Raw genomic sequence first — 15,423 nt, 5'->3', positions numbered from 1 at the left:
AAGAACACTGTGACGTTGAAAATAGCTTTACTGTAGCCATGACAGATAAGGACAGTGTGCAGGGGAAAGTAATAACTTTCATAAAACCCGTTGATCCCTGGGGGGTAAAAATAGAAGGGGTGTGGGCCCAAAGGTCAGGGTCAGAGTAGCTTCCTCACTTCATGTGAGCCCCAAAGCTTATTTTTGTGACTGGCATAGTGATTAGTGTTGCCTCTTCATACAAACCGTGACACCATTTTGCACGGTGGTTTTCTGGTCTAGAACGAGAACAACAATTCCTCAGCAAGGATTTTCATGAATGGTACTAAATCAGAATCACCTGCTGCTGTTTCCCCGGCGTGGGCGAGCTCCTGGTCTCTGCAGCTCTTTTGCTAAAGGTGAACTCCCAGGCGTGAGCTAATGCGACGTTCTCCGGAGGGGAGCCAGGCAGCTGCAGTAGCATTGCTGCTGCTGCTGCTGCTGCTGCTGTGTTTCTTAAGCTACAAAATGACACAAGCAAGGCTGCTATTTAAAACCCTGCGACTAGTGGGACACCGCCGGGTGCTGGGACTTTCAAGCCGTATGAATTAGCCTGTGCTTTCACCTATGTGTGTTCCCACTGCTGTGCTTTATTACTAGGACTCTGGTAGCTTTTTTCATCAGCCATATTCACGAGACCCTGTGAAAAAGTAATACAGAGCTTGTTTGCTTTTCTGTGGCTATTTTCAGCATTCAGGTTGCGGCTGTTTTTAAACGTAGATTATGTAGTACAGTGTCTCGCCTTTAATAATTTTGTTCGGTGCTATTTTCCTCTCCGTTCTCACCCTACCCTTGTTTGTTCTGACCTCATTCCTCTCCTATTACCTCCTGCAATGTTGTGCCACAGCTTCTCCATGTGACATAGATTGGCTCTTTCAATCATTCTCTCTCCAGCAAGTCATTGTAAAATGAGCAGCTGTTGTGTTGCTGATAGCTATGGCTAGGGAAAGCCAAAATGTTGCAGGGGGTTCTTGGTGGGAAGGCCGTTAAAATAAAGGTGTTGCTTTCCCAGGGTTTACTGGAAGAGAAGCATCCTTTTCCCAGTGCCTCCTTCCTTGCAACAAAATTGAAGACTAATTTAACATCAAAAGGGCAGACAAACAAACAGCCCCCTGTTAAACCTCCCAAATGGCTGATTCTCTTCCACTGCCTGTTTAAGCTGTCTCCCCACCCCACCGCAAGCCTGCCATTTCGCATTGCTTTCAGCCGCACGCCGCGAATTTCACAGGAACAGACTGGCACAGGCAGCACTGACATTGGCATGTCCCTGGCTCAGTGGGCATTTCCTTCCTGTGCTCTCTGAAATACTGGATGGATATTTTGTGTGGTAAGTGGCACACACATATACAGCCTTTGTTTCCATTTGCATTGCTAGAATAGACCAGGGAGATTAACCCCTAAGAGCAGAAAAAGCAACTTTGACGGGGTTTGTTGAGAAAAATAGTTTTCTCTCAAAATGGTAACACTCGTTCAGTTGTACATTCATTACAGGGCTGAAGTCCTGCTCTTTTATGATTTTTAGGGATTCAAAATGGCATTCTGATTTCCCATTAAGTAGATCATTATTCTGCTTTGCTCTAAATCCTGATCTCTTTATTTTGTAGCCATCTTAATAATTAGGGTACGTGTTCTTCCAAAAAATGAGATGTGACACCTTGCACTGCTTTGGGTCTTGAACTGTGCCTGATTCAACCCTAAACCATTAGTGGAAGCTGACACAGCACATCATCAAAATGCAGTGCTGTTGCCAGAAGATTTAGTGGCTGTTAATTTCACTTTTCTCTCTCTCTCTCTTTTTTTTTTTTTTTTTTTTGCTTTCCCTCTTGCTCCAACCCTCCCAGTTTACTAACAAAGCAAAAATGTAAATAAGCTGAACTCCCCTTTCTCCCTCCCCTCGCCCATTTTGATCTCACTGGCCAAACGCTTTTGTCAGCTCTTTCTCCCTTGCGGTGTAAGCAGCAAAAATTTTTAATATTAAGAGTTCTGTGGAAGACTGCTGATAGGCCAGGAATCCCTTAGCCCATGATGGACAAGCAGATTTTGTACAAGTTAATAGATTCTGTTATTTTCAAACCTCTGCACCAATTTGTATCTGTATAGAAGAGAAGGGTACGCTATACTAATAGTGAATAGCAAAATTATTGTTTTCACATAGATCAGAATTTTGACTTGCACTTTCAATATGTTACATTTACTTGCTGAACAAACAAGTTTATTTTCAATGTCCAGAAGTGGCTGCAATAAGACAAGCTGATCGGATAGATCTTGTTTTAAACAAGAATTTGGAAAAATCTTTTGCTTGAGATTGAGCTATTCCACATGCTTACTCCATTGACCACCACTACTGGTTTGTTATATGGCATGGACTCTTTTCAAATATCATTTGAGGGAGAGAAGGCTACCATATGAAAGTGAATTTGTAATACTGTATTTTTTGTTAAAGTTTTACAGATACCCTAAAATAATGGCAAAACAAGAGAGGGAATTATATTCTTGCATAGTGTATATGATCCCCTGTTTAGAAAGGTTATTTTAACACATCTAGCAATATTTCCCCCTTGGCTTCTCCAGAGGCAAAAATCTTGCAACAGCTTGTTGCAAGGAAGATGCATGCTGTTCATTGGCATCCGGACCACAAAAAAACTAAACAGAAAATGCCATTGACATAGCTATGTTCTTAATCACTGCTAGTGCACAAAACATCTATTCAGCAGTTTTGCAAATCTAGAATGCTTACAAATGAAATATGCAAATGTTTCACATAGGAGTAGTTTAAAACCTTTCTTTTGAAGGGTTTGAACAACATTTAGAGATTTTCTGCTTTTTACCAAGAGGAAAAATAAGGAAATTGTAAGGCGCTCTAGCTCAAGGCATTGCTTCTAGCATAGGTAGCATCTAACCTGTGCTACCTGTTAGAATTCAGCCCAGTTCACAACTGATGAATAATCTGTTGTCTCAAGGCTTTGTGAAATAACTAAATCGTCTCAGTCGAGTTTCTTGAGGAGAGCCAGTGCTATAAAAGGCATGATCAAAACCATATCATACTCGCCGTCTGGCTAGAGAAATCAGGGAGGTGTCCTCTGCAGAGGTGGTCTTCCCAGAACAGGTGCAGGGGATGAAATGAGACAGAGACACGCTGTCCGAGTTCCTCCTGTTAGGTTTTCCTGACGACAGAGGGTTTCATATTCCAGCACCATCAACCTGCTGTTTTTCATCAACTCTAAGTTAACTGTCAGATAGAAAAACCATAAATGACCAAAACCAACATGCCCTGGGTGGTTATTTTTTAGGGATAGTTTTTGGTTTTAAGTGTTTTCAGTTGCTCGGTACCTGGTTTGTCAGTGTTTATATTTTATGGTCACACATTTCAGTTTTGGTGTTTAATTGCTGTGTAAGCCAGTGACGAACATTTCTGCCCCGTGGGCTGAACACCCCATGGGGTCCGAGGAGCACGGTACTGAGGGTCGTCCAACACCCTCCAAAGGCTTCATGTAAACAGCCCCCAGAAGGCCAGGTCAGTAGCACTCACATCCCCATAGCTGTGCCCTGCCCCAGACCTGCTTTGTCCTCTTTGTTGATTCCCTCCAGGCCTGTTTTTGGCCCACACGGCAGGGCAGCCCGCATACGGCAGGCCGCTGCTTTGTAGCTCTCTGAGTCATCGGTAGGTGCGTTGTGCGGGTACAAATCCACCTAGAGTACGGCAGCTGTTGAAATCCAATTAAAATCTGTGTGTAATTATGCATGTGTTCTAGTTCATGTAACAAAATTCAAGTACACTTGGCCACAGCCACCAAGATTTGGCAGGTATGTTTGTTGTTAGTTTTAGATGTATACTTTAGGGCAATGATTGGACAATTATTGATTACATTGAATCATTAACTTCTACGTTTCTTTCTAACTTTTTTGCTCAACCCACTTACGTTTTGCTCAAGAAATTTAGTATAGTGTGTATTTGGTTTTGAACATTTAGAGTTTTCTATTCTGTCGTTATTCAGCTACACAAACATAGATCCTCTTTCCTCCTTTGTGTTGCCAAATAGGGCATTAATTTGCATATTATCATAAATGAAAAGGTTGTCTTTCACTCCCTCATCCTTCGCAGTACTAAGCAGTGATTGATGAGCAAATGGGAAAAATCTCTCACATTTCCATCAGTATGTTTTTGTTGTTGTTGACAAATGGTTGTTACACCTAGGTAAAATAAAGCTTAAATGTTGTAAGTGGTTTGGTTTCTGTGATGGGATAGGCTGTTGTAGTTTTCAGTTTTTCCGTGGACCATGTATCACTGCCATTAGAGATATTTAAAGCAGCCTTCATGCTTCATAGTTAGTGTCAGACTTGACTAGACACATACGTGGTGCGTCCCTCTTCAGAAGGAACCAGAACAACTGCAAAGATGGCTTGAATTAATTCTGGGCCAGCTAGAAAATAGCCATTTAGCCTCAAAAAAAGAACATTTCCACTACCTTCAGCTAATAATTTTTTTAAAAAATTAATATAAAGCAAGATATTCTCTCTCCTCCTTGGGGACAGAATTCATGCCAATTGAGCTGTGGCTTGAAAGATGCGAAGGGCCCTTTGACAGCGTTGCTCTGTAGCTAGATAAGGAAGTCAAATTGCAAAGTGGGATTTTAGAAAGCAAATGCAAAAGAACAACTCACTTTGACAGCAAGCTTTGCTGTTTGTTCCCCATCTCCAGATAACAGTGGACTCGAATTATTGTGATGTGTTGATTGATTACAGCCTTTAAGTTTCTTAGTAATCAGTTTCATCACTTATTCTCAATTCACGCTTGCACCTTTGATTTCTCTTCCACAACAGGGTGATGTGGCTTGTCGTTGACTAATGAAGAACAGAATTGGTTTCGGCGTGAAATGCCGACACCAATCCCAAAATGCATTAATCTTTAATAATCCACATCTGCATGTTTATAAATGATACAACCAGGGGTTGCTAACATTGATACTCCCCCTTCCAAACAGAAGCTGACATACAAGTTGGTGTTTGCGAACTGCGTGAGAGGCATGTGGCCACGCATCGTGTGTGTGACCTTGTGGAGGGAGCTCGCTGGATGAAAGTTCTCGGTTGATTAAAAATACATAAAGAATTGCTTTACTTCTGCACTGGTCTTGGGAGCTTATCTTTGTCAGGCGAGATGAAATATGGCATGATAGATCTTGTCTTCAGGAAGATCAGACCCACCAAATGGTTTTTGGAAGCAGGTTTGCCTCAAGGTGCTTTTATCCTTTATGCATTCAACTTGCCCTTTTCTCCCCCGTCCCTGAGAATTGTTGAGACTGGGGATGTGTAACATGCAGTATAATGCAACAAGAAAAACTAGATTATCTAAGAGTTTATTCCTTTTGAGGATGGTATTAATGAGAGCGCATAACATTTTGATATTAAAATTCCTGTTAATCACCAGTTCATTGCCACATATCAGCTCTGCTCTGATTTCCACCTGCTTGCCTCAGCTTGAGAGAGTCACGAGGAGTAGGGAGGAGTGAAACTCCATTGCTGCTGGTCTTTTGGGTTAGTACTGCCTGTTGATGGATATTTATTCTGAGCAATTCTTATGTGCAGCTGGATCAAGGGAAAAGACATATGGATAAGAAACAGCAATTTCAGTTCACATTTACCCTTTCTTTGGTATCTTGCATGTTTCACACTGCAAGTATTATAAATTAAAGTTGATATAAGGTTTTGTTAGAATTTGGCAATTTTAAAATTAGGAGTTAAGGTTTTTATTAGGTGGCAAATGCTAGAAGTGTATGTCTGCTACATTTGTTGTGCTTCTCAGGCTTTTAAAAATAGTAGACACAATGAAGAACAGCTTAGAGAAAAATTCTCCTCATAGTTATAAACGCAGTCTAGAGAATGAGCGTTGATAATGAAGAATTCTTCCTTTTGGAATTTGGATTAACTCCCTAAGTGGAATTCTGAAGTTTTAAGTTTCAGGTGTGTGGCTGGGTAAGTTTCATTTCTGGAAGGAAGAAATGAGCCAAATGTAAGGAAGAAATACTAACCTGTTCTTTGTTAAGAGCTATTAGATATTTAGCACTTGCATCAATTACAATTTTATATTCTGATTAATTGACATTTTATAAAGAAATTGAGAATGTTTTTTCCTCCAGATGAAGCATATGCTTTTTGCACTAACAAACGTGTAATGTCATGTCCCAGGTAATTATGAGTGACTAAATCCATGCAACCCTTTGGCAGTCTTCTACTTCAGTCTAAATGCAAGCACAACTATCTTTTTTATGAAAGGCTTTAAAAGGACAAAGTAAAAAAAATAGTGTATGATTACAGGGTTTGGATCATTCCCTAAAGAACATAGACACTTTTTTCTTACAGTTTGCACAAATCTAAGAAAATATAATTTACGAAATCTGAAAGCAATTCAGAGGGCCTGTAGAGGTGTGAGAGAAAGCGCTGGGCAAGCTGCCGCCGCAGCCGCTCCCAACCCCTCTCATCCCAATTCATGCCATTGCTTTGGAGGGACGTAATGACACAGAGTGCAAAACATGTGGAGGGGTAGTTAAATGAGACTTTAGAGGGGGAAAAAAAATGAAGTCAGTGGCTGAGCTTTGAAGAGGTCTGCCTAGTGCAGAGCAGCGAGCGAGAGAGGAAGAAAGGAGCAAGCGCCTCATCTAATCTTTCTCCTGGGGACCCAGGTGGACAAATTGGCAACCCTGTTCACAGCCCTCCCTCCCTCTCCCTTCCTTTGTAGCGTAAGAACTGCTAATCGGATCCATGCTGCTGCAACTGTGGTTAGTTATTAACAGAATAAAAAAGCAGATTTCTTCAAAAGAACGGGTTGGGGAAAACGGCTATACAAAATTGCAAGGTTGTTAGAATCTTAAATGCACAGCAGTCATTTTTCCCTATTCTGAATTAGGCGATGAATACGGCCTTTCATTTGTCACTGTACCCATTGCTTCAGAAGGCAGCCAAACATTAAGCTCCTCAAACAAAAAAAAACCCAGAAAAAATTGTTTGAAAGAGGAAAAATATTGGGGAGCGGGAAGAATAGGAAAATGAGAAGGAGAAATCAGGTTTTGTTTTTATTAATTTGGCCTGGTGAGAGAAATACGAGCTTGCCTGCTCTATTCAGTTCGTGCATGCCAGCCGCTGTGAGCCACCATTTCTGAATGCGGGGATTAAAAAAGATTTAACTGGTTGCTATCCTGGGCTGCGCCATTCTGGATTGGCCTCCAGCAGAAATACCCTGAGCTGGGAACTCTCCCAAGCTTAATGGAAATAGTGCATTATATGAACGTGGAGTTAGGCAGAGGTGAGAGCAGAAATAATTTGATCCCGCAAGATTAAACTTCTCATAACTGTATGAGAAGGTCTGGGGTGGGTGTTATTGAGGATAGAGAAGCAGTGATCGCTAGATTTTAGACCGACTTATGCCTTTGCTTAGATAAATAAATAAATGATGCATCCTCAATTTTGAGGAGCTCTAGTGCCTTCCTGGTTTGCAGCAGGATTTTGAAATTTGTTGGAAAGGAATAGTCCTCAGGCAGAGAGGTGTTTGCTGTGGCCTACTGGAAATCCATTCATTATTCGGGTGAGGCGCAGCCTTTTGAAGATTTCCATTGACAGCTTAAAGCAAGCTTTGGGCTTTTAAGGAAAAAATGCCGTGGTGCTTCACTTCAGTCCGAACGCAGAGGTGACTTCTGGATGGGACGTGGATGAAGCAGACCCTCTTGCAGCTGCTGCTGCTCTCCCTTCCCCTCCTGAGCAAAGTGAGCTTTGGCCTTGGGGGGCAATATATTTGCTTTCCTGTCCCTTGCCACTCAGCCCGTTGTCAGTTTAGGCAGTACTAACAATTATTTCACTTTAGACTTCTGAGTATTTGTTAAAAGTCTTCATACCTTACTCAGAGGTTACACAACCTGGGAATAAAACTTGGATGTCTAATTTGGCAGAACCCAGTTTCAGCTACTTAATTCTTTCTTTTTTTAAAGTCTGTGATATAATGAATTATTCTGTAGTGAGGATGACATTTGGATGGTGTTCCGTAAGTAATACCTTGGGACTACATGCTGAATAATGAGGATGAAACAAAACATTGAATAGCTACGTCATCCTGTCAGTGTCAACTTTGCTTTGAATTAAATGTTATATCATGTCAAACAAGTAGCTTCTGGTCATGAAATTAAGATGTTTATGCTGTTGCATGTGTGCAGAGAAAAGTCAGAGCTAGGGTTTGGCAAGCCACCTTAGCTCAATGTTGCATTTTTTAATGGAGATTTGAGAGCAATTTAGCACTTAGGTTACAGTGACGTCTCTGGAACTTGCTCACAACCCAGTCCTTGGTATGGTAAATGTAACATAAATATAGAAAAGAAGATGGAGTGTGTCTTTCAAGGATTAGTCTGGGAACTATATACTTTCACGAGAAGTATTTTTTTACTGTTTGTTGATTTTACGTGGATTGTGAGTGATACTGGTGTATGTTAGAGAATCTCATGTCTTTGAAGTATGATGCATTTGTTCTAAGAGGTAATATGGAAAATCAGGGCCAGGCCCAACAACAATCTTAATAACTTTTTTAATGTGGAGCATCCATAAGTCTGGCTTAAGTTGATAATCTTCATGTTTTCAGACACTTTGCATCACTGTGGTGGAACAAATCAGCTGCTTGCGAGCTTGCCTTCAGCAAGCTGTACAGCCAGCCACCGAAAGCATCCCAAGGCAGGAGGGCTCCGGGCTTGGTCCCGAGCTCCCAGGTTGGAGAGGTGGAAGTCACCTTAGTGAGCAGACAGCAGTGGATTACCAGCATTGCAGTTGCTAGCAAGGGTTTACTAGCTGCAGCGTGGTGCTGAGCAGAGCCAGAAGGCTTGGTTTGAGCATGCTTAACTCTGCATAAACCCCCCCGAGTGGCTCAGCAGGGCCACGGCTGCTCTATCTGAAAGGGCCCGTGTGTTGCTGGCCTTTTAAAGCATCTGTGCTCAGGTTACTGTGTGGATACAAGGAAGGTTTTAATGTTTGGGGCATCTTAATTTGGGGGGATATGCAGGCAACCCTTGCTTTTTACTCAGATGAATAAGTAATTTTAAAAATACTGTTGATATAACAGGAAGCTTATTTACAATGCATAAATTAAGGAAGAAAATAATCTTTCTTCTTAAGGGGGTCATAGGTTTTGTAAGATGAAAAAGATAACACAAACCACATTACTACTTTCCCTTTATGCTACCCATAGAAAAATGTCTTTCCTTTGAGGTCATTTGCACCTCACTTCCAATTTCCTGAAAAGCTCATTTAAAACAGTCCTGTATTGAAACCTATTTATGATCTTTCATTTCTGATGCAGGGATCCGAGACCCAGAATGTCCCTTCCGGTCTGTGAGCCTTTACTGTCACATCGACTGTGTGAAATAATCCCATTATTTTATCAGATTTCATCTTAATCGCTAGGCTTCCTGGACCTCATTATTCCTAAAAGGAAGTTGTTTCAAATTCCAGTAATGTTTTGATTATCCTCTTAAACATCATGCTCTTTTTCCTCCCTGATATTTAACTGCAAATATATTTTTAAAAAGAAGTCACAAAATCACAGCTTTAGTTTTTACCATGCTAAATAATACTCTTTCAGCCTCCTGTCACGTCATGCTGGTAGCTGTTCCTGGTTCCCATTCCAGCTGGCATTGGGCTTTCTGGCTTTGTCTGTGTGAAGGCTCACCAGTGACACATCAGCAGTGGCGTTATGTTTCCTTACCTCTACTGGAAATAATTCTCCTAATTCATCCTAATAATACATTTGTTTGATTCAGGGTGACATTAAATGGTTAATTAGAACCATTTGTAGTTCATAACCATTTGTAGGTCAAGAAATATGGTCAGATATTCTTTCCTTTTCTTCACCCGTTTCTTACTGATAACCCTACAGCACTTCAGTTAGAAAAGGCCTATTTCTGGTCTGTAAGCATATGTTTTTGCATCATCTGTTACTCCAGCCCAAAAGGTGGTCCAGTTTCTTAGGTAGTATTTGGATCATAGAATCTTAGAATGGTTTGGGTTGGAAAGGGTGTTAAAGACCATCGAGTTGCAACCCCCCTGCTACGGGCAGGAACACTCTCCAGGTTGCTCAAAGCCTCGTCCAACCTGGCCTTGAACACTTCATCTTCTGTATTGACTAAGCTTCCCTACATTGTAATCATCCAATGTCATTAATCCAGTCCTAGCTCTTAATTCCTAAATTAGACTGAGAATTGTCCCAAAGACAACTCTCAAGATCTTTAATTTCTAACTTTCCTCCAGCTGAATGTTTCCCTTTCAACATGGTCTGTGATCAGTCCCCTGCCTCCCTGTTTTCCAGTTCCTCACGCATCTTAAAATTCCTATGCTGATATTCCTCCTTCCCTCCTTAACTAGTAATTTCACAGGGGGAACCTGTTATCACTGAAGTGCTTTCTTGATTCAATTGTTCAGGCACAATTCTGTGAGGTATTGTCCAACTGGTAGAGGGTACTGCTGCTGAGCATCCTCCAGTGTCATTACAGTGATGGGAGCAGAGAGCCTGTAGCATGTTTCAAAACGTTACTGATTTGGGCCATAATTCATCGTAAGGACCCCTCCTCAGCAGGATATCAAAGGTCTGCTTCTTCTTGCTATGTTGGCTCTAAGGAATTTACTTTGTAGACTTTAACTGCAGGTTTCATGGCTGCAGTCATAATGCAGTTGCCATTTAGTACTTTTCTCAATCCATCTTTTCCAAAGCTGCAGTGCAGTGTCTCCTGACTCTGTTTCAAGCATGGATTTTCAAAGTCTCATGCAAAATGCTTAAAAGCATTTCTAACATAGTTTTAAAAGTAGAAAACCAGCTTAGAGCTGTGCATTAAGCATTTGTAAATTCTCCCACCTCTTCAACTGATTTTACCTTTTTTTTTCTTTTTTTTTCTTTTTTTTTTTTTTTTCCAAATAGCAGACATATGATGTAGGCTGCTGGTTTTGGTAGTTATAACAACTAATTTTAAAAGATAGTTATATAAATTTGAATACCATTTTGCTCCTCTGTTAAATCTGGGTGAAAGAGCTAGTGTGGCAGCGTCTGTCCCTTTAACATGCATTATTGTATTTGCTGTGATTTTGCATAACAAAAATATTGTGAAGCATCCCTAGTATTCACTGTGTGTAAGTTTTGGCAGGTGGAGTATGTCACCGTTGTGTCAACCATACTATACAAAACATGGGAAAAGGTCATCCCTGTTTTCAACTTCCATCTGTGTATTGCTGGGTCAAAGGAGGCAGTAGTCAGTCAAAAAAAATTTTTTTTTTTCCCCTCTTAAATAGCTGTAGAGTTTATGTTCAAAAAGAAAAGAGGTTGCTTTTCTGTTGTAGAAGTTTTCCTTCCCTAATAAAATACAGAAGTCTGTTCATGTATTATTTAAAGGTCTTCCAAGAATCCCAACTACAATACTGGTTGAAAGAGAGGAGGATTAATATCATTTAAAGGAGAGAAATGGAAAATCTTTAAGGTCATTTCTTTTCATGACAAAGGAACTTAAAAAGCATGGCAGACAGGATCTTCAAAGGTTTTTAAAGTCCTGTCATCAGCTCCCAATCAATAGAAGCTAGATGGCCAAATTAAGAGTTCAGTTCAAGTCTTCAAAGATATTTGAGTGCTTAACCTGCTTTTACCTTTCAAATCACATACAAGGATAAAATGGCAGTTCAACTGAAAACACTCAGGTGCGATAGTTTCATGTCCAGCACCAGGATAATTCGTGGCACCCATTGATAATTAGCATAATGGACACTTCCCTTACAAGTTAATTACTTGTTTGAATATGTGTAGTGTTAGTCTTGTTTACAAAATTGTTTTCCTTTGTGAATCAAAAGGTTTGCTATAAAGTTTGTTTAATACAGAAAAAAACCAGAAGTAAACATTAAAAAGTGAGCTAATAAAATAGCATTAATGTTTACAAAGGCTGATGGTTTCAGGGGATTTGCAAAACTCCCGAGTCTGTGTTCCCTAAGGATGCCCATGAAAACAATTTCTCTGTAACGTGTCGTACTGACACTGTTCTAGGCTTTGACTTTTCCTGTCTGTGCTTGCACATCTGCATGTGCAGGATAAGGCTTCTGCCAGATAACTGAAGTTATTGTGAATGTAAAAAATTAAAAGACCTTGTGTAAATGTATTCAAAATACGTTGCCTAACATAGATCTCCCATGCACTGTTAATGCCTCTCAAAGTTTGCCAAGCCTCCACCTAAAGGGGGGATCCCACGGAGAGCTGTATGGTACAGGCAGGACTACCCCTGCCTTTATTATTATTATTTTAAAGTATTTGTAAAAATCTTAGATGGTTTAGATCTCCTTGAAGTATTCTGTCCGATAGCAGCGCCTGGGGCATATAGAGTGGAAGTGACGGTGCCCTGTGTTAACATGGAATTGCTGTTTGTTTACGGTCTTGAGTCACCGAATCCTTCCTGTCAAGCAGAAAGCTATAATGCAGGCACTTACCATCTCCACAGCCTGCTCTTGAGTGACATCAAAACATAAGCTGGAACATTATTGTCATATGCCTTAAGAGTTTGTGAATGGGCTGTGGATCCCGAAGCCTGGGGCGCTGAGTAGCATGTTTGGTCTTTTGGAGGAGCAATTCTGCCTTTAGTCCAGCATTTGCATCTTGGAGACAGTTGTCACAGCTGCTCCCAGTAATGTTCACTGTCATGTTTTTTAGTGCAAATGCCTCTCATCTGAATAGCTAGGCAGTGGTTGCACTCCACGTTTTATAGATTTTCTTTTTGTTCTTTTATCAATCTGGCCTTTGTTTAGAGTCAGTGCTGAGAGCCAGTTGCTTTGAGGCTGGGAGGTGGACGGGGCAGAGCAGACACATTCGCTTTCCAGCATTTACGCCTGACTTGGGGCCCTTCATCACTCTAAAGAAAGCACAGCCCCTGCTGCCCCCCTTCAGCTGGGCTCCCAGCACCAGGACCAGCCACGGGATTCTCGCTCCCGCCCCTGCAGAGGGGTGACTGCTGTGCAGGAGGAAATGAGTCTCAGCAGGCACAAATCTATTGCCTGGGTTTTTGTTTCCCATTTGAATGAAATGGAAAGAATAATCTGAGCAGTTTCTGAGAATGAGGGATGTAAATCTGTCTGCTGATATTTATACCGTGCTTGTCACTACGGTGTCTAAATGCAAAATACATACTTGCTGCTTAACCTGAGGTGGGCTTCAAGCTGCTGGGGCTGTCAGGAGCAGGCGTGTACCGGAGCAACAGCAGAGAGGATTCCCAGGAGAGGTCCAAGTTTCATTCTTACTCCTGCTCTGACTGGGGCAGGTTGGCTGTGGGGCATGAGGCTGTTGGGGTGTTGTGCAATGAGAGGGTGGTAGCGTGGACCTCCCCGCTTGACACGGTGTTGAATGGTGACCCAGAGGAGTGACTTGCAGCAGTGCAGTAAGCACCTGCTTTACTATGCAGTAGTATTGAAAGGGAACATTTTGTGTCCTGAGCCTCAGAGACAGCACTGTGAGTGCTGTTCTTTGGAGGGGTAGACAGCAGCGGATAAGCTGTGTGGGTGTCTTTTGAATGAGGCATAAAAATGGGTCTGTCTGTTCTGGATGGATATTTTAATAAGCAAATATCTTCCTTTGCTTTTATTTGAATAAGATACCCCCTTTCTGTCTGATCTCTTTCAAACATGCTTCATTTTCACCACGTGTGCCTACGTATTATTCTTTATTCCCACATTTGACATTCAAAAATATTAAAACCACTGATTCACTGAAATACTTTTTAAACTGTTGTTAGTCATTTTTTTATTGACTGAATTTTTCATTGGTAATATTGTTGGCAGCAGTCCATGTCTGCCTGGCTGGAGGCCAGTTTTAAGCTCGGCAGGATGGGCCCTATTGTTCAGCAGACTTGGATTTTGTTAAAGTCTCTAACAGAAATATGTGTCAGGAGATTTGCAGCTATAAATTGGATCATGTCGGTGAGGTTGGGAACTCGCTCAATACGAAATTGAACATTTCGCCATGCCTGTTGCTAAATATGTTTATGCATGTTTCCTCCCTGGGTTTAAAAAAAAAAAAAAAAGAAAAAAGCTAGACCTGTTGAGCTCTGACTTTACCTTATACAGCTGGTACTTTCTTTGATGTTGAGTGGTTGAAAAATGCAGCAGGGCTTGGTTTTGTGCATTGCCATGTTAAAAGCAAGTCTATTTTCCCTTTTTTCTCTGTGTGTTACAGGCAGTCAGATGCCACCGCAGCCTCCTGGCAGCCAGTCAGAATCCAGCTCCCACCCTGCCTTGAGCCAGTCACCAATGCCACAGGACCGAGGTTTGTTAGGTGTTGGGGGTTTTTTAGGTGGTGCCAAATGCAGCCTTCATTTCAAGTTGCACATTAGCAGTGTGAGATTTCCTGATATTTCTTTTGTTTTCCCAGGGAAAATAATGACAGTCCTCATTGCAAAAGGGTCGGGGGGTTTCCTTCTCTGGGGAAAGAGCAACTGAATAGCAGGTTTTACCAAAATATAGTTGGAAACAAGGCTTTCTCAAAATACAGTGGATGCCCAAAGTATAAAGGCAGTTTGCTGTAAATACTTGATTCATGTCCTAGATAGTTCAGCTTCTTGATGTCTGTCTTGAAATTAAGATGTATAGAAACAGTGTTTGCTACAAGCACTCCAGTTTTACTGCTGTTCTTAAAATTCCCATCTCTGTTGTCTTCACATGGACATGATAGCTAGTCCTCTAGCCAGTTCTAGAAATAAAAATATCTGGAAATATAAAGGGAAATCAGCTATTTAGGTCAAATAGTTCAAAGATTTGGAAATCTTCCAAGGAGAACCTTGCAGGCAACAGCACTGTTCTAAAAGAGTGGTTCCTAGCAAGTGCCTACCAAAATAAACAGAGGATTTTTTTCTCTTAGTGTTGCCATTTATAAACTTTAAACCCTCTTCTTTTTGCCTCCTTCCTCCCTCCCGTGAAAGATAGTTGTCACAGCTTTGTTGCATGGCCATACGATCAACTGCTGTAAACTGGACATCCTGTCCATGCAGTGGTTAACATGTGCCAGTGACAAGTTTGCAAAACAGACACATGATAACTGTGATAAACATGGAGTTATTTATGAAATGCCCCTCCTGAAATGTCTTGCTACCAGAAATATTCCAAGTAGCACCATATGGGGATACCATAAATACTAGAAGTTTTCTCACAGTGAAACAAGTTGAACTCACAGAATGACAAATTTCTGGGATAGCATCCAGGATGAACTAAGAGGACTAACAAAGAAGAGGAAGGAGTCTTAATTTTTGCTATTTTTCAGTGTTGGATGCCCCCTTCTCCAGGAATGCTGATTAATGAGAACATGAAACAGAGAATTCCACACTCAACTCGTTTGTTTTGTTTCCTTTTCTGGTCTTTTATTGTACA

At 41.2% G+C, this 15,423-nt stretch overlaps 1 protein-coding gene across 1 annotated transcript in view; it reads left to right on the top strand.

Annotated features, from left to right (window-relative positions):
• The window catches only part of LOC104463712 (AT-rich interactive domain-containing protein 1B-like), a gene marked incomplete at its 3' end in the record, with an annotated part of 38,914 nt that overhangs the window by 2,156 nt on the left and 21,335 nt on the right, over positions 1–15,423 (top strand). The window contains exon 3 of the mRNA XM_010076150.1: positions 14,237–14,326. Within this exon, the coding sequence (XP_010074452.1) occupies positions 14,237–14,326 (90 nt within the window). The remainder of the gene's footprint in view (positions 1–14,236; positions 14,327–15,423) is intronic.

This window comes from Pterocles gutturalis, unplaced genomic scaffold (assembly GCF_000699245.1).
Source record: "Pterocles gutturalis isolate BGI_N339 unplaced genomic scaffold, ASM69924v1 scaffold14683, whole genome shotgun sequence".
Lineage (NCBI taxonomy): Eukaryota > Metazoa > Chordata > Aves > Pterocliformes > Pteroclidae > Pterocles > Pterocles gutturalis.
The sequence above is the reverse complement of the archived record's forward strand: the minus strand, read 5'-3'. Positions and strand labels throughout refer to the sequence as shown.